The 25,096-nt window shown below is 35.8% G+C and overlaps 1 protein-coding gene across 1 annotated transcript in view; it reads right to left on the bottom strand.

The window, feature by feature from the left end:
- Positions 1-25,096, bottom strand: part of LOC132942925 (peroxidase) — a 34,070-nt gene that overhangs the window by 3,436 nt on the left and 5,538 nt on the right. Inside the window, exons 2-5 of the mRNA XM_061011641.1 lie at positions 1,624-1,735; positions 1,328-1,454; positions 1,066-1,238; positions 742-918 (exon numbers count right to left, since the gene is read on the bottom strand). Coding sequence (XP_060867624.1) covers positions 742-918; positions 1,066-1,238; positions 1,328-1,454; positions 1,624-1,735 — 589 coding nt within the window. The remainder of the gene's footprint in view (positions 1-741; positions 919-1,065; positions 1,239-1,327; positions 1,455-1,623; positions 1,736-25,096) is intronic.

The raw sequence follows: 25,096 nt of genomic DNA, 5'->3' as shown, positions 1-25,096 counted from the left end.
GAGGAGAAGACGCGAGTTATTGTGAAAAACGAGTTAAGCAAAAAAACATGTATTGTCTGTTCGAAGATTCGTGTTGAAAAAACAAAAAAAATTAGGTATTTAATACCGATTGTTGGTCATATGTGAATCACATCGATTTAGACGCTTTGTCGATATGCCAAGTAAATTTCAAGATTTTTACGAATCCATTAGGAAATAACATAGTGTGCATGAGTAAGTGAATATTGTAATCCGTATCTATATAGGTATCTAGGTAGTTGATTCTGGGAATTCGACAAACATTTAAATGTCCTACATTAATTTAACTTAGCTTTCAACTAGGAAGCGAAAAAGCGACCGGTTCGGTTTGCAATAAACCTACCAGCCCTGAGGCTGTTTTCGGGAAAAATATAAATTTAAATCATTTATCGCACGCTCATCTATCCGTAATGTGCATAATATCTTCGTAATATGGCACAGTGTATAATATGTATATTATATGGTACGTGTCAAAGAATCACTTTCTCCGCCAGAAGCTCAATATTATGATTGAAAAAAAAATATGTTTATAATAATATAATACCCACCCACTTGTCTTTAAGCTCGCTCGCGTGTCGAGAAAAAAACTAAAAGGCGTTGTACTCTGCATATATATGTACGAATTCAATCGTAATAATATCAACATGTCTAATGTCTATAAAATACTTGAATACCTTTTATGGTTATATAACATTTTAGTATACTGCAGTCTTGTACACTTACTTGCTTGTGTGGTACCCATGGACATGGACATATCGTGAGTAACAATTTGACCCCAGGTCATGGTGATGAGAGTCCATACTGGATCAGGGATGGGGACATCCGGGAACATGACAATACTGATGAGACGGGAACCGGGCAGTGGTTCTCCGCTGACAGATGTGGGTGGTGCGTGGATGCCTGCATGATTAATATATTTCATGGTTAAAAACGTACAAAAATGTCTTAACTATTGTATGAACGATTTTACAAATTCCATTAAAGCGTCTGTTGGTATACATAGATATACCTACAGCGATATTGTGATGTAAATATGCTTGAACTTACCGTCAGAATACTTGGGTGGCAAGAGTCTGGCGTACTTGGAGTTGGGAATACCCCAGTTGGTGTACCTAAGATTGTTGCAAGATCCATCAATGGTCCTGTATTTGTTGTTGGGGCATGGGCCGACAGGTGGCTGGCATCCGGCGCCTTGTGGGGCTGTGGGTATCTCGCCGAAGCTATAAAAGTAAAAAGTGAAAAGTTTGACAATAGTCCGTGAAAAAACACTTGGGTTTTGATCTTATCACTATATTGTTGTAACACTCACTTGTTGGGTCCGGGACGGGGTCCTAGACCGGAAGCGGGCGGTGATGGTCCGAAACCGAAACCTGGTTGCGGCGCCTGGTACGGCAACGCGACTAGGGGTTGTCCATACGACTCTTGTGGCAAATAACCTTGAATCACATAATACAAGAATTATTATTATACTATAACGCGCCTTAGACATAATGTATTATGCTGCTATACAGTTCTACAGAGATAATTTACTAGATCTGTGCAACCGCTTACGTACATTATGTGTAATGTAAAATGCATACCATAGTGGTAGGTGTTGTGACTTACCGGTGTAATTGTACTGTTCCGGGGCCGGGTAGTACGGTGGCTGGTGGAATATGGCTGCAGCCGAACAGAACAGGCTCGCCGTCAACAAGACGACCATTTTGTTCAGCGTCATCTGCAAGTGAAACCGACGATATAGTATACGTTTGTTTTATAAACCAAAGAAATTGTCCATTTTTTTTTTAAACAAAATATTAAACATAGTGCGTATTATAACGTATAATTTATTACATTACATTAATTATCCGATGTGTAAGTAGTCTAAAATAACTATACAAGGCGGTCCACCAACTATAACTCACCCCCGTTTTCCCTTGAATTGTTGGTCCACTGAGGTCCCTATTTTCAAATATCTACTAAGTTTATGCAGTTTGATGAGGATAGTGTCCTGTGGTGATGTACATTTCGAGAAACTACAACCACTCTTTTTCATTGTAAATTGTTGGGAAATGGTTAAAAATCAATCTGTTCACTAGCCAAGAGATAGCTATATATAACTATATACATATTATATATCTGAAGGGATACATTTTTTAAATACTATTTTTTTTTTCTTATAGATTTCCGAATATTTCCTCGGGCGTTGCGCACTCGCATGATCGCATGCGATATGATCCACGTCATTACTCGGTCGCTCGTAATGTAACAGTCTCGTAATATACGACTTGCACATAAAATTACTGTAATAGGTATAGGTACTAAAATACTAAATATAATATAACAAACGGCGATAAAGATCGTCGATTTTGCAAAAAGCTGTTGAACGATATTGATCGCTCGTTCGGGTTACAATATTTTACTTTCGCCCATTTCGTCGTCCACGCCGTCGTCTACGAGACAGGCAAAACGACCGTATGATAATATTATTATAATAATAGGTTTTTTTCTTATGCGGAATCTCACGACTTTGATCGTTACAGGGGGTAGTGTAACCACTAGGAAAAAATAATATTTCGTACGCCAGAGAACAACGCAATAACAATACTCGAATCACGCCCAGTGATCTGCAAATATATACGAAACCAAATAATATATAACAATATAATGTAGAATAATATCGTGCGACTATTAATAATCGTGTCAAGGGCGATTAACCTGCGATTTGGGTGTGTGTGTGTGTGTGTTTTATATTTTTTTTTTAACGCGGTGTTCTATAATAATAATAATAATAATAATAACGATAGTAATAAATAATTATTATTATTATTGTCGTTGCAATTGCCGGGGCCGTGCGTATAGACAGTTTTCCCCGACCATGTTTTGCGTACCTACGTTGGAATGTGCTACACATAGATAGGTAGGTAATATACCTATAGAACTCCACAATAGTTCTAATGCATACCTACGACTGCCGTCCCGTGTATTATTTTACATTAGGTATGTACGTCGCGCGTCGTCGATTTCGTATCGTTTCAATGATCAATGATGATCATTATAATAAGATCGTTTACTTTTGTATTGTAGTATAATGACGCTCGCGTTGCACTTTTGAGTTTCGACGTGATGACTGTTCTCCATTTAACCAATCCAAATCATTTGCCACGCCGTGAAAGGGAGGGGAACAGTTGCTTTGCCTCAGGGTCCCACACTCGGATGATTGTGTAAAAAAAAACGACGTTTTTCATTTCATAATTTTTAGGATATTAATTATTATTGTTCTGAAATTCGATTTTTAACATTTTGAAGTTAATAATATATTATATATTATACCTACGCCTATACTTACGCAACGGTTTTATTTTAAAAAATAAATACAAAGATAAATTTAATATTATGTCCCTATGCAATATAGGTAGTGCACTATATTATGCACGTACCATGTGTCATGTAAATATATTATGAAGTATTTATCATTTTAAAATCACGTAGATACATATTGTATGCGATTGTTTCATAAGTTAATATTGTGAACATTTATATTTTCCTTATAATAAGGTCCTGTGTGTATAATCTATATAATATTATATATATTACATTCTGCAGTTATTCTGCGTGTGTATTATACTTGTACGCGTTTTGAGGGTTCGACAAACGGGAGACATAATATGGTGCATGTGTATTATGTATAATATTATAATATGATGTGTGTAGTCGTTAATCGTGCGGCTGTTTTATTATATGTATCGAATAAATTAAATGGTATATTATGTTTAATGCATTTAAGAAACCACTTTACCATTTATACGCGTTATGTAATAATATATATTACGGTTAAACGTAAAAATGATTGCGCAATCTTGTGGATTGAAAAAAATCGTCTTAGTAAAGGTACCTACTTGAAAGAAATAAACTACATTTTATATTATAAAGCACCCGGACCTGTAATATTGTATCATACATGATATTACTATAGTTGTTCCATTTTTTTTTTTTTTTTTGCTACGATTTCCAGTAGATACTCGTCCGATTAATTATTTCGGACATCGCTGGCATAGTATTGCAAATAGTATTGCAAATGGAGTATTGCGTATAGTATATTATTGACGTATTCAAATTAATAGTAGGTAGATACACATCATTCATCGCACAATAAATATTGATCGGGTTTCGAATGATATTCACATGATCCACAACGAGCGTTAAATATATACTTTTTATAATGCCAATTTATTCGACAAAGTTGATCGAGCGAAGATGAAAATATCGATTTTCCGCAATGAAAAGGTAAGTTTTTTTTATCATTTCAATCGTAACAATATACATTCAAATCATAAACTAATATTATCAATATTTATGTAAGTATAATAATATAATTACAGACGTTCTTTCTTTGCAGTGCGACATATAATATATATATATAGTAATAATTGCTGATTGCATGTCACACGCAGACTCTGAAATCGTTAATTGAAAAATAGAATTGTCGTAATTAAATATTTTAGAAAGTGAAATTCGTTATTTCAGAGCCAGCGTTTAACTGTTTGACTATATACCATCGACTTCCGTAATTCGTATACATACATAGGCACCTATCAAAATACCAAATTGTATATTATATTACCTAGGTATATCGTATGTCAAGTTGTGCAGACATAATCATCATAATATTAATAATACTATAAGGTAACGAGTAGCAACATAATATAACAACCGAGTTTCGGACGTTTAAAACGAGAGACCAGTTTCACCCACAATGTTATAATAATATTACACAAAATTCTAGACGTATCGATCAACCGGCAACCGGGTAAGTATACCTATCCGATTGACACGATGAGAATAATAATATTATTAAACGTCGATTACGATTCACCGTGTGGGTGTATATACCACTGCAGGCCACAGCAGTATATAAGTTCGTAGTAGGTGTAAAATGTACATCGTAAATGGTATGGGTACCTATACTAAGGATACAGCTACTGTTTCAATATTATGTTATACTGACGACCGATTTGTAAATTGCGCGTATATATCATTATAACGCCGAAAACAATTTTAAATACACATTAACCGTATTCGCCGGAGCAGACCTTCTCGACGAACGAATATTGTGAACGGAACCGAAAAAAAACAAAAACGGTAAGTCACGCGTCCTTGACTGTGTGCGCTCCCTTGTCGCGGGAATCTAGGCCACGGGGAATTTAAGATAAAATAGTACAATATTTTTTACGCATTATATTGTTGTACGATGATTATGTCGAGGAAAAAAATTAATGCGTCCGCGTACAAACGGGAATCGGGATGGACATTTTTTTGTGAATCAAACAGCAGGGAACACGTCATACGCGCAGCTAATATTCGCACCGCCACAATCGATAAAAGTGAACGAAGATTCCGCGCGTACCTATAAATAAAACCGTAATAAAAAATTTCAAAAACGGTATCGTCGATTTCGCAAAAGCGTATGACTCGATATCATAATATTTATATCGCTTTCCGAGTGCTCTTATAGGGAGAATTTATTGCTCGCGACAACCGAAAGTGTTGATCGCCCAAAGCCACCACACACAAGCGTATAGGTACCTACCTCGCGTGTCGGCATTCGTCTTGATGTACGACAATAATAACATTATAGCTATTATTAACACGTTCACCTCAAAAACGGTTGTAACCTAGTTATGTCACACTATATACAACGACTATGTATGTATGTATATATATATTATATACGTAACGAGTTTCGCCTCCGTTACAAAACGCCGTCGCTCACGTGTTTATGCTAATTGGTCACTATTATATTTCGTACAATAATATTACACACACACGCGTGCATGTTTACGGTGTGAGATGTTAATACCTATATATATATATGTAGGCAGTACACGCAGTATTGTAATATGTTATTATGTATATTATAACAAAAAGCGCGCAATTTAGACTATGACCGATAATTCATTATCCGCGATCACCGTGCGCGATAAGTATACCTATACACGGTGGCGTGTGTTTTTTAGTAAAAATCCCAGCCGGAGGTTGTGGGTTAGAAGTGACGCAGTGTCAAGGTTGCGGTCCGCGACGACCAAATCGTTTCGTAATCGATCTGGCAAAACGGCGGTGAACCTCCCGATATACTAATAATAATTATTATAATTATTTATGATAGTGTTTATACAACTCTGATGGCTATATTATAACAGTCTATACACGATCAGCCTCTTCGTACCCCGCGACCGGACCCGATGACCTGCAAACGATAGTGGTTATAGTAAAATATCTTAACGAATAAAACGTTGCCGGGTAGTCTACTCAAAAAAGTTATAACTCGATAAATAATTATACTATCGTTTACCGTCGCGATGGTTTGCCGTTTTGTTGGTTGCAGGGTGTTGTGTAAGCGTATGGAAATAAATATAACTACTCGCTTACGGTTAATACCGTATATCACGCCTACTATATTGCCTATACCGACAGAAATTTGACTACGGTCTTTGTATGGTTAATATTAGAGAAAATGTATGTATTAACGAATCAGTAGAAGAGAACGTGAACTATGCCCCAATGAGGATTTTTTTATCATATATTTATTTTGAAACGAATTATGAAAATTAAGTTCTAAATTATTCAAGTAAATATTAATAAAAATATGAAAAAAAACTCTTCACTCGAGTAAAGTTCATAATATTCTCTTATACAAACTCGATAATATTAGGTATGTATGTCAATACTCCATTTCTCAATTTTTATAATATTAACTACTAAATTATAGTCTAGTATACACGATCTGTACAACAGTAAGTACCCGGAAAGATGATCAGCTGTCATGTTGTTTGTGTGTAAGACAGACAGACAACACTAGCGGGTACCGTGTCCTCTTAAAGCCCGACCGAGCTTGGTCGGCTCCATAGTACGTCCTATACTACCTAGGCTATAGGCATTCGTCAGTGGTCGTCTTGTACGCAATTGAACGCCAGTTAACCCGCGACACTATAATATAGTATAATGCGTGCGGTGGCGTATTGTACTGAATCTGTGGTATATGATTAGTGTGCCTACGAGTATGATATACTGGTTACTTATAGGTTGTACTTAGTCGTATTTATCAACCTTATTAGGTACCGTAATACGGATCGGGCGGACCCCGCAATCACTGCCATGTTGCCGGACGATCGTGATTAAATACAAAAAAATATTGTTATAATAATATCATTATACGGTTCGTACCCTCGGGGAAGGCGGAATTATGGTCACGGCTAGTCCGACTAGGAAACCTTTCGTTTAACCAGTTCTAAACTCGAAATGAGCCAACATTCAGCTTTGTGACTGTATATAATTTATAATAAAGGTACGACGGCTGCGCGCGTGGACACTGCCAATTGGCAATTATAATTCTATGACTTCCTCGTCGTCTACTATACCTGTACGTTTGCCCTCATACACGTCATATTATTATGGATAGAATAAAACCACTACAGTTCACGGATCAGCCGAAGTAATAGCTATAATATATAAATAACTTTCATCACTTTTACGATTTCGTAGTTTCAACTGCGTCAACCGTACAGGTATAGCAATATAATATAATATACCTACATATTATTATGTATAGTGCATACTACTTAAAAGTGGTGTCGAAAGTAGACGTATATTATGGGACCTGATTTTGGCCGTCGGAAAAGGCTCAAGAAAAGTGATGACTTCGTACGCACAAAAGTGAAATGTTGTTTTCAGCTGCGATACTATCGGTGCCTCCACGGCCAAACGGGGCTAATAATAATATTTAGATCGAAAACACAACCATAGATTTCGGTGATGTTGACAAAATTATGATCATATTATAGACCTCATAGGGCAGCCATACTTTATATGGTTGTATTCGAATTCGGAGGAGGGCCAGATCTCCTTACTATTACCAGTGTCACCCATATGTGACTAATATCACAGACGAAAAAAGTCACAGAATCAGCATGCCAAGAAATAGCTGCTTGTGAAAAAAATCTGTTAGGATTACAATTTTAGAAAAATATCTACATCATTTTTCAACTACTATTATATTTTGTTAAATACCTAACATGTAAATAACGTTATTTTCCGTTTGACGTCATTCATTAACGTAACGTATAATAATATTATATACCCGAGTACCCGATAAACCCCTTTGCAGACTTGAACGTAGTTGCATGATTCGTGATTGTCAATAATATCGACTATAGTATTATTATTGTTGATCAATATTCGGATCATAATAATACGCCCCAATATTTCTAAATGTGCTAAATAAATGTAAAGGAATATAAAAAAAAAAAAAGTTTGACGAAATATCGAAGATCGTTCACGCGTACATATACGTAAAATATTATAATATTGTAATTCGGTCATAGGTAGGTATAGGACGTGCTTGGTACATAGGTAAATTGTACCCGTGTGAACACACCCGGTCACTGTTTAATCCGCCGAGTAAACATAATAATAAATAATAATAACGTGTGATGGGTGCCGCATCGTACACACAGATCTTTAACCCCGCTCGTGTTTGCCTGACTATCTGCGGCGGCGAACTTGCGAAACCCACGAAATCTCGTGTGGGTCGGATGCAGTATCGGTGTTTCGACAAAAATCGATATCACAAGACGTACGCCGGCGGATTTTCGCCATTTTCGGTCGTGCACGCGAGAGTCGAGGCTGTTTGGTTTGGTTTTTTTTTTGAAAATCGACCCGGTCGACGTGACGCAATCGCAACGATCGCGCCTTAACGAGACGTATTGCGACTTACGACGACGACGATAATGATATTGAATTCGTTGTCGTCGTCGTTTATTATAGTCGCGAGACGTTCCGACACGGTGTGTGACCCGCGGGGCTCTGGCCAGATCGAAATCGGTCGATTCACGTCGTATCAACACGATAAGGCGCCTGTATGGTATGCACACGTACACATGAGCGCGTTTATTGCGTCTACGAATTTTCGGAGGGGCACGTCGTGTGTGTTCGCAGCGGGTTTTCGGTCGTCGGCAGCGATGTCGGCCCAGTGCGCAACAATCGAAAACGACAGCCCTAAAACGAAACGTTTTAATTTTTTTTCTCTCCGGTCTTCTCGGCCGTCATCGAATTGTTATTTTAATGCGTTAAGTAGTTTATTTTAGCGTTTTCTCCGTCTCGAAACGACGACGTTCGTTTATGCCATACAGCTTTTATAAACAACAACAAGTAGTACAATATACCCAAGTCGGTAGATAAACTGATACATAACAATCAAATCGTAACGATTCGATATGTTTAGGAAAGAAAAGGAGAGGTCCAAATTACATTGTAATACGCAACGACCGAGTGGTTGGTTTTGGTCATAATAAGAACTAGGTAAACATTGGGATGTAGGATGGAACGACGTGTGATGTGCGAGAAGGTGCTTTACAATAATTAATTCTAGATAATGATAATCGATTTTGTCAATCAGCACATTTTTAATAAAAATTTAATTAGCTTCGTTTCTACGATCGGCCGAAGGAACTAAGCGTAGTTCGCGGGAGAGTATAATATTATATAATGCGATGGGGTGGGGGGCAATCCATTTCAAGAACGTGGCTGGAAAACATCAAACATTTGAATGCCCTCGGAGCTGGTGTTGACGATAAGAACTCACTTTTCTACTCACTCGGTCGCTTAATAAGACCTAAGGCTTCATTATCATAATACGACGGCGAAAACTTCACGCGACCATCGGATCGAAGGGTTGCGCAATTCGCCTCCCGACGAGGGTCATACACGTCGTCGTTTCCAATCGTTTAACGGAATCTGCCGTTACGCGCATAAAATACGGTACGTAACGTGTGAGTAGGTATGAGTGGGCACGGGACGTTATGTTTGTGTGTGTGTGATAATAACAATAATAATGATAATAATATAATACTGTACGTTATGGAAGGATAATCGACACGCGTCTTAACGGCAGTCGGCCTTCAACTTGACACTAGCCAGCAGTAGTTGTACGAGCGTCGACATCGTCACGGTGAAAATGCGATGCTCGGCGAACGATCGATTAACCGGCGGAACTCTGGTCGTTATAAAACCACGATTTGAGACCTATCTTCGTGGTTGAGACCGCGGATAGTGTTCGTTATTATTTGTTACCACGATATAATAAATAATTATGATTGTTGTTTATGTTTTTATTATTATTATTATTATTATTAGGTACAATCGTCTATAGGACTAGGCCGATGAATACAACGCAATCGCAATTTAAAATTAACTTCGTATACCCAGCATCTTGCACTTTTAAAATAATAACGAATTGTCTGCTACCTAATATACTCAATTTGCCACGGTTATGATTTTATTGATAAATGAGACAAACGATAATATCCCAAACATCATACAATCGAATAAACAATTTACTAATGAATGATATTATTATTATTTTATGTTTAAATAATTTATTCTTAAAAATTAATTGGAGATTTTACTTGTTTGTTATTATTAAAAAAATGATTGAGAATAAATGTTTATTATATTATTATTATTATAATTATAATTTAGTAATATTTTGATTATATTTTATTATAATTATCATTGTGTATTATTTTTTGTCAACTGATTTAACTAAATGAATATTGATATTTTTTATTGGAAAATAATCATTAAAATATGTTCAATGTATGATATTAGTTAATTAATGATTTTCCTCGCAGAAATCTAATGTGTTTTGATACATGAATGACACGGAATTTGAAAATAATATAGCTAGCTGTTTTTCGCATATATATAGATTCATGGACCCGAGGAAATAAAATATCGGTTTTATACCGGCAATACCTATGTATAATAATATGACAAATCGGGATGTCGGATGTCAGAAAAAAGTGTAATCGGCCCGGCCCAGGATTCGAGAGGGAAACGCATACATCGATGACGTGCACGCGCCGCGGGAGATTCGCTTTCGCCTTCTTATTGGTGAAAAACGCCGTTTGACGCGCTGTACCGAGCGTACAGTATCCTTGCCAGACGAACAGCCTCGTCGGACCGACTTATATATTATTATACTAATTTTACGCGTGTAGGTACGATGACCCACACCGGCGGCAATGTCCAGAGCTTGGTGTAGGCGCATTAGTTTTTTATTAGTGAGAAATCGCTTCTGAAACACATCTTTTAGGCGCACGCATTATTTAATAATAATATGCATAATAGTTATTACCCGTGGGCTTTCTTATAATATTGATGTGTTACTGTTTCATAATAATTTCCACATTACACTATTTTTGTTTCCGCACATAATATATTATTAGGTATAATGGTTAATGGTACGACTGCGTTGCATAACGTGTATCGTCAAATATATCTCGTGTAAAGCAATAAAGTGCCGTTATTCAATATATTATAATATACATATTATGTATGCATCGTAAATCGTTATTTAAATTACTAGAATTGCTTAGAACGCTCATTATATGATACATATTATAATATATTATACCTACCGACCGGTGTAATAATTAAAAAATCGACTACGCCGTTACGTGAATTTTTGTATTATAATTCTTAATGTTTTTTTTACGAAATATGCATATTATATATTATGTGCGTATATTATTATATATATTTTATATACCTACTGGTGTCTGGTATAATATTACGTTAATGTATTACAATAACTGAATAACCCCCAAAGGTTCACGGCATTGGATCGACTTTCGTCGGACCAGCCCAAGGCAATAATGTTGGTTCGCCCCACGTTTGTAATACTAAGGTTATATTATCAAACGCGTGTTACCGAATTATCGCTAAAAAATCATTAAAAACAGTTATTAAAAATGCGCCCGCGATCAATGTCGGTTACTTGACTATAATGAGCGTTTAAAAACATAACCCCTGGCCACTATTGTTGTCCTGCTAGTTCATTGCGATCAAGTAACCAGAAAATATGTACCCACTTGATGTTTTTTAAGTGATACCATTATACGTTCTAATCAAAACCATCGTGAACGATATCGTAAATAATTTATTAGCAATTTAGGAAAACGACCACACGCTGTAATACTATATAGTATTTGAAGGAAAAAAATTAATATCTATAAAAAAATAATATGCTATAGATTTATTTGAGAGTAACACTGCAGAGAAATACTAGCGAATTAGTTGAGTAAATTCGATTTTACTACTCAATCTATATTAATTTAAAGCTACAAGATGCTTTACCACTTTCACTTAATATTATGATTGATGATAGTTGCGTAATTATTAGTGTTATTATTCATTGTATATTTTATAATTTTTTTTATTGCATATTTTAACTAAATTAAATAAATACTGTACTACTTATACGCCATATAAATTCTAGTCCTATATATTTACTATTATACAATCGATAACCAAAATAATACGAGTATACTATGACATAATCCGATATCGATCTCGCTTAATTAAAAAACGCGGGTTCGTCATTCATCGTAATAAATCAATCACGCATTGGACTGCCCTATATTTACTTTAAAAATATAATGTTATGTACTTATAAGTATATTGTGATATTTATGAACGCAGAAACGTTTACTAACAAGAGGATTATATTGTCGTTATTTTTTACGACACACACGACAACAGACGGTATATTATTATTATATTTCCTTTCTTATAATGTTCCCTAATGCCCGTAGAAACACACACACGCGACACACACGCACATTATATTATGCACATAATATATAAATATAGAGAGAACATAATAATATAATGTCATGCTCGAAGCGCACAACTTTTATTCACGCGTGCACACGTCGCATTATAATAATAATAATAATAATAGATACACGTAAATGACAGTTTATAATGTGTAAATCATGCGGAAAAAATGCCCTAGGACTACCGTACGAGAAAAATATAAACGAGTTCGGTTATGGGTCACACAGACAAGGTGAGCTATGTGCCTCGGTCGGTATGGGTACCTCCTGCTGCAGGAGTCATGTATACATACATTAATATTATATATTATTATACAATATAATTGACGTAGATTAAATCGTTTTGTTTTGAAATTAATTACAACAGAACAGTAGTAGTTGTGTTACACATAATATATTATTATTATCATATTTTTTTTTCGACCTCGATACAATTTATTTCTACGACCTTGTCGCGAGGTAGGTTTGTCAATAATAATTAATAGCTTCGCATAATATAAATCCTTTAAAATGTTTTGCGGGTCAAATAAGTCGAATATTAATCATCACAATGGAATTCTGTCCAATTATCTATCTATTAGACAGGTACAAGTGGTACAATCACAAAGTAAATATAATACCTATATATACCCGCAGGATATCGATTTCCGGGGAGTGGTTAGTTTTTCATTGAAATTATTCAGCAATAATTTCGCTACTTAATAATTTTTTATCACATGATCACATATTATTATTTGCGGTATAAATGAAAAAAAAAAATTAAACACTGGAACGCCCTTTACGCGCACGCAATCACAGTATTTTTTATATATTTGTTACAATTAATTTATATAATTATTGATCATTACATATTATTTAAAATTTAAATAACCGTATAGGTACAGTAAATTGCCCCAACATAATATTTTGCGTGATAAATTGGCGAGATTTAAAAACTTAAAGAACGAATAATCTTATTATGATAAACTGACCGCAGAAATATATAATATTAGCAACAGTCAATTATTTTCAGACAAATAAAAAAATTTACATCAAGTTACTGATTTTATGGAATTTAAAATATTATCAGCGCTATAATATTATGACTTGGCATCTTTCTTCGCATTACGATTACATTCGTTTGAGTAAACCACAAAACGTATGCATTTCTGGTGTTTGTATATAATTTAAATATTATTCAATAACATGTAACTACACTAAAAAATGCTAAATATAAAATAGATAATTTTAATCGTTATAAATTCTAAGGTGATCTGTGTAATATGTATACATCACTAATGAAATTTGTGAAAAAGTGCAAAAAAAAAACCCAATACATTTTGCATATAAATCCTAGTTTTAAATCCTTATAAAGTTATAATAGTATATATTTAAAATATGATTTCGTGCCATCATTAGAATATATTAAACCTCGTAATTCGTATAATATAATATGTTCTCCCAATATAATGAAAAAATAGACAAAAAATATTATTGTAATATTATGGTACCGTAAAAAATTATTTCACTGGTAGTTTTGCTCTATAAGGTCACTTTTATAACAAAGTCATTGTGTAAATAAGATTATATTATGAGGGTGATATCGGTAATTATACAACGAAAAAAATCATACATAATATTATATGCGTCCTTACAATATAATGTCCTTAAGACTTAAATGCTTATCATTTCGATTAAATCTATATGTATAATATATATATATATATATCTAAAGTATGTAATTTATTATTGGTATGCGTCGATAATATTTAAGTACCAAATTATTGAAAATAATAATAAATGGAACACGGATAAGGTCATTAATATATTATTATTATGTATATCAATCATTTTATTATTATTATAATGCGAGTATGTACTTTACCCATGTACGATTATTTTTCAATGTAATTTATCGACCAATAGAAACCTAACGCTTTGTAGATCATGTATGGGAAAGAGATATTTGTCTGGATACTGTATAATAATACTGTATACACTATACATACAATATATAGATAGATGTTGTTATACTATACCTTTAGAATAATATGATGTATAAGGTATACACGATATCATTATATGATATTAATAACAATAAGTAAAGCTAACATAACTACACATAGTACATACACACTTAGCGCTGTTCGAGTAACGAACGTGTACCTATCACATTTACATGTTATACAATATTATACGTGCAATATAATATTATAGGTAAGCCGAGAGTGTTTAATATCAGATTTACATCAGAATTTTGTGAGTGTATGTGTGTGTGTGGTATACGCAGAACAGGACACAAACAGATCTCAAGGTATAGTTTTTCACAATCGTTTTTACTATCACCTGGATATTATACAATCGGATCACTTTTCTGAAACAATTCCATAATAAAACAAACAAGAGGGCATTGATCAAACTATTCAAACAACTATTTGCCGGGACCGGTTTTCATTTACACTTTCATTTAACAATGAAAGTCCGGTTTTTCGTATTTATTATTATTGAATAGTAGGTATCTATAATATATACTCTATTTAATAACAGTTATTATTTATTAAACGGTATATATTATAGCACATGAATATAATATTATAATGATAAATTTCGATTTATTACGGTCAACACATTCCGGATCACCGTGAAGTATATGCGGTGACACGCACTTTGCAACCTTAACTCGGATAGACTCGACATATTATATATAGGTATAATAGGTATATCGCAATTATTTAGCAACTGTGTAGCCTCAGATATCCGCACGTGAGCGTCTTAAGACCTTTCAAACCTTCGATAAAAAAAGAGCAACACTCGTTCTTTCAACAGTTTTAAATAGTATAATAATTGTATGTATTGAGTACATACGTTATCGATGAAAAAGAATCGACTAATGCGCGAATATGGGACTTGTATAGTCTCATTATACCACCCTCACGCGGCGTCGGCTTTCACCCCACAGCACCGCACCACCGATAATTTTATGGAGATATTCATCATAAATCACAATAATATTATTATTGTGTCCGCCACGCAGGCCACGCACTACGATGACCGCGGTGGTGGAGGGATCTAGGCCCACATGCGAAACATTTCGCCGACCTAACCAGCTATACCTACGTGTGGGCACGCATAATAATATTATATATATATATATATATATATATATATATATGTACCTTACAATATGTGCCCGTTGACAATACGCCCGTTACGCAACGCAGCGTTGCAAATTAGACAAGTGCAGTAAAAATATAATAGTAATAACAACAATAATATTATGTGGTCTATACGGCGAGATGATTGATTGTGTTTATCGCGCTGCCGCAACGTACGGCGTGCGTATGCCGCAACTCCGCGGTCGTCGTGACAAAAACGAGACCAGCGTTGAAGTCTCCGGCGGCTGTTATATCATATTATCAGCCATTATTATAATACCGCGATGATGTATTAATAGGTACGCGCACATAGAACGGCGTGACAAGTGGGTGCCCCGAAACTAGCGTGTGCATTATTATAATTTGTAACCGTTGCGGAGTGCAACTTATTTCTTATATATTATATGAATTGAATATAGGTAAGAAAAGATTATTGTTCTGAAAAAGGGGACTAAAGTGCAGCCGAATATGCAACTACAACATTTTTGCAGCGAAACGTCTCGAAGTAGAAATTCGAATAGTTTTATAGAGTCCTTAATTCGATGATAGAATTAACTATCGAGCGTGCTTAATATACCTAACACGATAGTTTATCTGGTGGATTTTACATAATATTTTACACTGAACTCATAATCTATACCTGTTATATAGGTATACTGTGACGATGTTATAACAATATGAGACGTTATTATGTTTCGGCCCTCGTCTTTCCGGTACGGTCTGACTCGTGTCTGCTCTCCTACGTATTGTGAAATTATAGTCGTCAGCACGAGGTGCGTTATACAAATATATATATTATAGCACGTGTACGATATATTGTCATCAGAAAAAATCTCGCGCGCCCAACTCGACCGTGAAATAATAAATCGTCCGTATCGTGAATAAAAATATGGGCGCATGTATCTTATATATATATATATGCACGCGGTAATGAACGGTGACGTCGATGTCCTTATATATATATAGGTCTACAATTAGTGTATGTGTGTTTAATATGGTGCACTACCCAGCTATATAGGTAATATTATTATGTGATATCCATTAACCTCAGAGGAATGTCGTCCGGCGGTGAACGTAACGACCCCGGAGCTTAGTGCACACAAATACTACCTATAGCTGCGATCGACAGCCGAGCGGGCATCGAAGTCCTCCGCTGCAGCCGCAGTCATATATTTACATTGATATATATTATCTTATAAGATCGTGTCCGAGCTGTTTATTATAATAAATTCGCACCGGTTTCATCATATTATAAAGCGGTGCACATTATAACATTTTATATTGTATATTATGATAATGTGGTATGATAACGCGCCAGCACTTAGATTTAATGCGCGCCGATTTTGTAATATTTTATAGTTTTTTATATTTATATACGCTGCACTGCAAAGAACACACACGATAGCATGTTATATTACACATACATGTATAATATATTATGTAGATTAAAGTAAGTATCAATATATTGAATGTGTGTCATCTCTGCACCGCCGAGCGCGTTATAACTATAGATTATAATATAGTATACCTACTTTCCTAGAGATATAATAGAAATGTTACAATAAATAACAAAAAAAAAAAAATAATAATAATAATAAATAGTAAAATATTCTATATTGGTACGGGGACATTATTTTATATTAAATAATATTTTAAATACGTTTAGTACGGGGCCCAAAATTTGAAGTGGGGGCTTGATCCCATATATTATACCATCTCGGTACCAGACGGTGATGTGTTTATAATAGGGTGTATGATATCTAAACGTGAGGACGTCAACGTGAAAATCCGCTATACCTATATCGATGTATACATTTAAACGTGTTGCACAATATACTCGGCGGGTTTACACAGATGATCGCGACGATATTATAATCGAAGATAATATTATTATGTTATTTTTTTTCGTAGGTCTTGCTAATATTATATTACACTGACTGCAGTATAGTATAGGAACCGAACCTATACCAGTCTTCGCATCCAAGGACGAGTGTCGTGAAAACCGCACTACGGAATCGAAAACCCAATTTTCGCGTGTCGCGACCGCCGGACGGATTTTTTTTTTAATATTCGATTTTGTAACGAGTCCTTCGGAATGCCGCCGAGGACTAGAGACGCGCGATGTGCTCGTGAAAAACGATCGATTATGATGGTATTTCAATACAATTTTATTATGTTATTGGTATTTAAATTGGCCAACGCGTTTCGCCGCCAAAGAGACGTTCTCACGACCGCACTGCAGAACATATGCGTCGGTGCGGTGCACAGACCGTTAAGTCAGTGTACTTGCTACATAATAATATCTCGTCAATATTTATCGTGCTCTCGTATTATATATTTGTTACACAACGGATTTAATTAACTATTCAACCGTGAACACATGCCGATAGTACCTACATAATACCGAAATAAACCCGTAACGATACCTATATAATATTATTTTCATATATTATAATTAAATTATATACGACAATTCGCGTGGTCCTGAATATAATAAATTATTATATTATGTACATAATATATAAATATATATGCATATGGGCATATTATACTACATTGGGAAACGCACGCACAAGTGTGCGAACAATCCGTTTTAATGAGCTCCTAATTTCTCCTCGTTAATCCGATGCGTCATCCGATCAATATAATAATAATAATATGTAGCCATGTAGGTAATATAATATGATGTATGTAATAGGTACACCGTATGTGCGCCCATAATATTGTATTATCGTACACGAAATTGTCGAAAATATCGTGTCCGTTGTCCGTATACGTAAGATGGATTTGCCGATCAGGATAAGAGAATAAATCATATTATTATTATTATTATTATTACTCAGAGATGCCGTTTTCGGTTAATATAATATTACGATATAAGTGTGTGTACCTCTTACGGTCGTTACTCACGCGGGAAAGCCACGACATAACGTAAGTCGTTCGTTTCCCAAAAAATCTCATTAGACCAACGATGTATAGGACATACATAATATGTATCTAATATATTACTTTCCGGCTGCCAAGCGCGAAATCTTGTCGAAATGCATCACTCGAGCGTTAGGCAGTGTACTCGGAGCACGATCGAAATGTTATTATTACATACAATATAGTTGTACAACACGTCTTGTGCGTCATATTATTATTATCATGATTGTATGCGCAGAGGTGTTCCCATGGGGTACAACAATATAATATGATATATTATACGCCGTTTGCTCACAATATATTTTGGTTGAAGGATCCAAATAATTATTGTTATTGGACGAAAAAATAACTCGTTAACGCGAGACAAGTTCCGCGGGTGTTTCCCACCGAATACTCATAACGGTCGATAATAATTACGTATTTTGCGTCTAAACTCCGCGAATGGGTTGGCACTTGCAATTATTATATGCAGGCGGAAATGATAAAACGAATCTCTTGGCTCGATTGAGGAGCATATAATTACTATAGTAAATTTTCAATTTATTTAATTCATAGGTTTTATGAAACATTATTCTTATGTTTAGAAAAATTGTTGTTTGAATTTTATTCGTGATCGTCGAAGCCACCTCGCCACCAGTACAAACTATGAACGTGCGGTCAGACACTCGAACAGCTTAGTAGATTATATACTTTCGAAGCACTTTTGTGGGATCATCACTGCAATAAATTACTATCGTATGCATTTTATATTATGCACGCTGCTGCAGGTCTAAAACGTTTATAATATTATTATGATTTATGACGATAATTATACCTCTTTACTCCTTATTATTATATATTATATAGATCGGTCGAGCATAACGGCGGGCGGGCGCCGTTTCGATTTGTATTTAATATATTATTATAATACTAGAAGTGTGCCAACTTTAACGGGCGCAGGCAAACCGCTCTGATTCGAGGGGGGGGGGGGGGCACTTCAAAAACTTTTCACGTTTCCTGATGACATGGTGCAGATAAAGACTGCTGTTACAATGATAGTAATATTATATAAGTCGCCGATAAAATGGCGTCACCTAATATTGAAGACCGCGGGTTAGTCGTGATCATTATTGTTATATATTACGTACAGGAACCCGCGCGGTCGCATACGTATTATTTGTCGTGTGCTGTATAATATGTATAGTGTACTATATACTTCAGTGTGTCCGTCTATACAGTGTGGAGAATGAGGTCACATTATATATATATATATACACGATATAATATAATAATATATTATACATATTATTGTCGTGTACACAATATTTTTTTGTGATGAATGCCGCGGATTTACGACGCGCTGCTCACAATCGTCCAATGCACCGTGTGCGCATAATATTCGTTTCACGTGTACCTATATATACACCTTACTTACGTCATATTATTATAATACGTGTGCGGTGCAGTACACCTATATATACATACAGAAAAACTCGACGCTTTCCTCGTACACACACACACACACACACGAGAATTTATAATCGAATGCAAATTTTATGCATCCGCCCAAACGACTGCGACACATGTATATATTAACGCTTATTGTTATTGTCGCCGAGTTTTTCTCTGGGCCGACGACGACGTCTCAATACGAACGATTGTAATAATAATACGCGTAGGTTAAACACATTATATACTATAGCAATAATAAGTGCAATCCGTATATAGTGCGATGTTACAGTAGGGAATTCCCGTTGAGAATTTCCAGTTCAGAAATTTCTAAAAAAATTCTGTCGGCTCGTAATTTGCAGAAGAAATTTCACAGCGAAAACCTGTTTATTATTTCAAATACGCCGGGCGATAATATGTACCTACATATGTAGAGTGGAAAAATAAAACTTAAATCCGATTTCCGAAATCGACAGTTCTTAATAATATTATCATCCCGTAAAACGACACATATCCGTAGTTTTCATAATCGTACTCACACCGAATGTCTCTTCTCGAGCACCTCTGCACGGGAACTTTACAGCACGCATCAACAATATTATTTCATTTCATTTGCGCACAAACACACACACACACACACACACACACACACTATACGGACACGTATTATATTAATTATACGTACCTATGTATAGATACAACGGACGTGGTCGTTATTACAATATAATTATTATACGTTTCATATAGGTACTATATAGATATATACGTTGCGAGTTTAACTTTTTCTTTTTCATCTGCCCCGCGTTCCACCACTACTGCAATTATATTATTATTTAGTATATATAATAAGTCCCATATCGTCCTCATCGATCCATCGTCAAGCTCGTTTCGGATGTGCCTACATTATTATTATTTCGTTTCCGAAAAACATCTTTCATCGCACATTACAATAATATCTGAGACTTGTCTTTGATTTGTATTACAATCGACTGTTTGTAATATTATTTTTGTAGGTTTATAAACAGGAGTAAAACATAATGTGAATTATTATAAACAAATAAAATAATACACTGGTCATATCATGATAATTGGATTTATTGATTGAATCTGACTCAATTTTTAAAATTGCCGAACGCAGTTTAAAATGTTCTTCAGTTGTTTTGGATCTTACATTTAATTCTGAATACAACTGAAAAATACGTCTCCGCTATACAATTCGATATGGGCCGATAGCGCAGAGGAATATTGTCCGAGGAATAATGCCGCCGCCCCCTAAATACTTTACTGCACATACGAAGCCGAAGTATATTATTATATGCAAATACCGCAACTTCGGTGTACTATCGATGTACACGTCTTCGGGAGTCCGATCGCGGAAATTGATTTTTGATGATAAATAATAATTATTGCACGCGTGCTGCACAATATGCAGGCGTATATCACGATGCTCGTAGTTATTACGCGCGTCTATATGTCTTCGTATAGGTAGTGATTTTACTGATTTTCGTGCATGCCAAATTGCCGAAATAATATATATAGATTATAGCTGGTACACCGTATGCGTGTGAATGTGTGATGACGTGTACTCGGACGTTCCCGAAGATTTTCCAAAAACACTCATAATATAATATTATCATTATGTGGCACAGGATTGATGGGATTTTTGAAACCGATAATAATATAATAATATATACATTTCGCTGTCCGTACCTACTCTCGTCGTCGTTGAACATGGAACATTAGTAATAATTTGCGTATTATCTACGCGGTCGAAATAATTGTAATAATGTCAAGACGTATTATACAATGCTAATATTATAATAATCCGCTGCACGGTGGCGCGGATAATGACTAATTGACGATTATTTTTCCGTTTTTCTTACTCGCCCGCAAGTCGCAACAATAAGTCCGACCTCGGGCAGTCGTCCGATGATCGTGTAATGATTGTAATAATATTATAATGACGGATACAAAAGAAATACATTGAGTATTTTTTAATAGAGTTATTGGAAAAATTAGTTTATAATAGATATTTTGTGTCGTAGTTGTCGTTGTTGTACAACGAACGGCTGCCTTGGTAAAAATTCGTATACGGTTGAGCTATCTCGGAAAATGTGCTCCGAAGCCTCCGACGATGCTTTTTTATACGTTTAGTAATTATATTAATATGGCTGTTGTATGAAATATAATTTTTCATTGAATGGGTGTTTTCTTCTTTGGCGTTAGTGTATCCGTCAAAACGATTATAACAATGGCGATCGACCCGCGAACACTGAAGAAAACCAGTAAAACGTCTCCGCACACTATACGAGAAACGGCGAGAGATGGAGAGAGCGCGCGTAAAATTGAAATAATATTATATTGTAGGTTTTCGCTCTCGCCCGACCTGGTGCCTTATTTAAGCGCCCACGATGTACGATTATATCACACATAGGTAGACGTTTAAATATATTATTTTGGTGTTCAGAACTAGACGGACGGCGGAGTGCACAACTGTGTTTTACGCACAGCTCGGCGCTTGCTCGCAGGTTGGATCCGAAACAATGGTGTTAAATGATAACGAACAGCAAAACGTGACTGGCGCTATATACGGTGAATAGATTCTCATGATAGCGTATGATACTATAATATTATTATGCGATGGGCACCGTGTTGTGTTTTTCGAGTACTCGATGTACCCTCTATATAATATATATATAATTATTATACGGTGTACATGACTACAGGAGACGCGTCATTTATCATATTATTATTATTATTATTGTTATATTACCTACATAATATATATATATGCCACGGACCAAGTTATAAATCGGTGATGATGTATTATAATTTATAGTATACGAACTGCGCTAGGACTATCGTCTGCCGGTATGATATAATAATATCATCATGACGTATAATAACATAATATATTATAATATGACGTGTTACATGACGACCGCTGTGTGTTTCGCTCTGGCGTTATCGTCCGTGCCGTGTCGAGTGTACGCAGAAACAATAATTGTGATTATTAATTATATGAAAAAACTGGGTGGAAAATATTCGTGACATTTCGATGGTTCCCCGGCCGAATTCACCGCGTTGCATTGTGCATCTGTGCAGTTACATTAATAATAAATCTTCTAACACGTATATTATCATACTTGTACGTATGTACCTACGCGTTATGATATTTTATTTTACGTCCTTTCACTCGGCAGGGGCTTTGTGTACGACAGCGACGACAGTAACGATATTATAATATAATATATATATATATGTTATCATCTCAGAGACGGCATCGCGATCGTGTATCATAATGTATCAATAGAAACAGCACACAACGTGTACAGTGCCATCCCGCGGTCCGCTCTTTTCGTACGCTCAGGACGACCCAAAAACAACGACGACGTCTTGTTGCCGATATCAATTAAACGGGCGTTATAACACGTCTCATGCGCGATACAGTCTATAGTCACCGAGTGTACAGTTTCCGTTTCCGTTCCGCAGACAATACTTTCGCGGGTGCCCATATAATATTGTCATTGTACTGTAAGTTAGTGGGTATGCATAATATTATTTCGACGCATGCAGGAGAAGTACGGACCGTGCGAGACGAGCTTTAACGCGAACTTTTCGGAAAGTCGTCTCGCGCCGCGTTACTATGCAGCTGTATTGCATTGATATGTACATATACGTACAATTATAATAATCGATGCGCAGATCGTTCACATTCGGTTTTCATTAAATAATCCGTTTCGACATTTGCCACGCCCCAGAACCGGAGGCTGTGCGACCGTGCTGCAGCTGTATAGGTGGTACCCATGTTACGTGTCCATTCATTATGTATGCCGGTGTATAATATGCGGATCGCAATCAGCTGGTCGGCGTTTGATTGATGATGACCCGGTTGGAATAAAAATCTCCTACACGCGGTCACTCTATACGCATATCGTAAACGTATAACGTAACGCGCTGTGATATGCTGCACAGTTCTACATATTTCACTAAAGGCATAGTCCGCAAAAAGGTACGTATACATTATGTACATTAACAGAGCAATCCGAGCATGGCGATTGTTTTTACAAAACTACGTATCGCCCTCGGTATACCGCGGTATATGCGCATGTGTGTGTGTGTGCGTGTGTGTGTTATGCGTTAAATGGGTCGCACAGTTCGGACGCGCGTCGGGTTAGGTTATAGGTTGGGCTATAGGTTAACCCAACAGCGCGTTCTAAACTATATAATACTTAATGCGATGTATACACCGTTCCGACATCATCAAGTAGCAGTGGACTAAAAAACGGATTCGACAGTTTCTCTTATTCGAAAAAAAAACGTGCTCGCGGTTCTAGGAATTTGTTTTCTTGTATTTTTTCGGCATTTTTTTGTCTTGTAAACAATAAGCGTCCGTTAATAACACGCGAGTTGTACTATAGCAACACGACTGTGCAAACGATTCGGCGCAACTGTGAGTTGTGTGCGATATAAAATACACCCATGGATATAACATAAATATAATGACAACGTTTGAGTGAAACTATCTGTTGTGAGAAAAATAAAACATATTATTCGACGGATCGTATAATGAGTGCGTGTGGGTGCCTCTATCCACAGTGCACGGGTATTATATTATAGAGGTGTTGATGGAGAATATCATATTTCGGGGAAATCCGATAAATTAGAATCCTTTTTTTTCGGCTCTTCTAATGGACCAAGCAATGATGCGGACGTTATTATCGTTTGTTTAACTCCTGTCCTATATTGTATTCGTACCTAATAATGTATAGAAATCCTACGTCCTGCACAGTCCGCAGGATAACAGTGAAATTGTGCGTTATACGCTCGGTGATTAGTTATTACAGATTTGTCGGGACGTAATTATTGCGATTTACGGTAGGTAAGTATACCATGTACACTCGTGTACTCTATATATATATATATATTTACAAA

The sequence above is a fragment of the Metopolophium dirhodum genome, chromosome 4 (assembly GCF_019925205.1).
Source record: "Metopolophium dirhodum isolate CAU chromosome 4, ASM1992520v1, whole genome shotgun sequence".
NCBI lineage: Eukaryota > Metazoa > Arthropoda > Insecta > Hemiptera > Aphididae > Metopolophium > Metopolophium dirhodum.
Note: the sequence above shows the minus strand (reverse complement) of the source record. Positions and strands in the feature narration are given on the sequence as shown.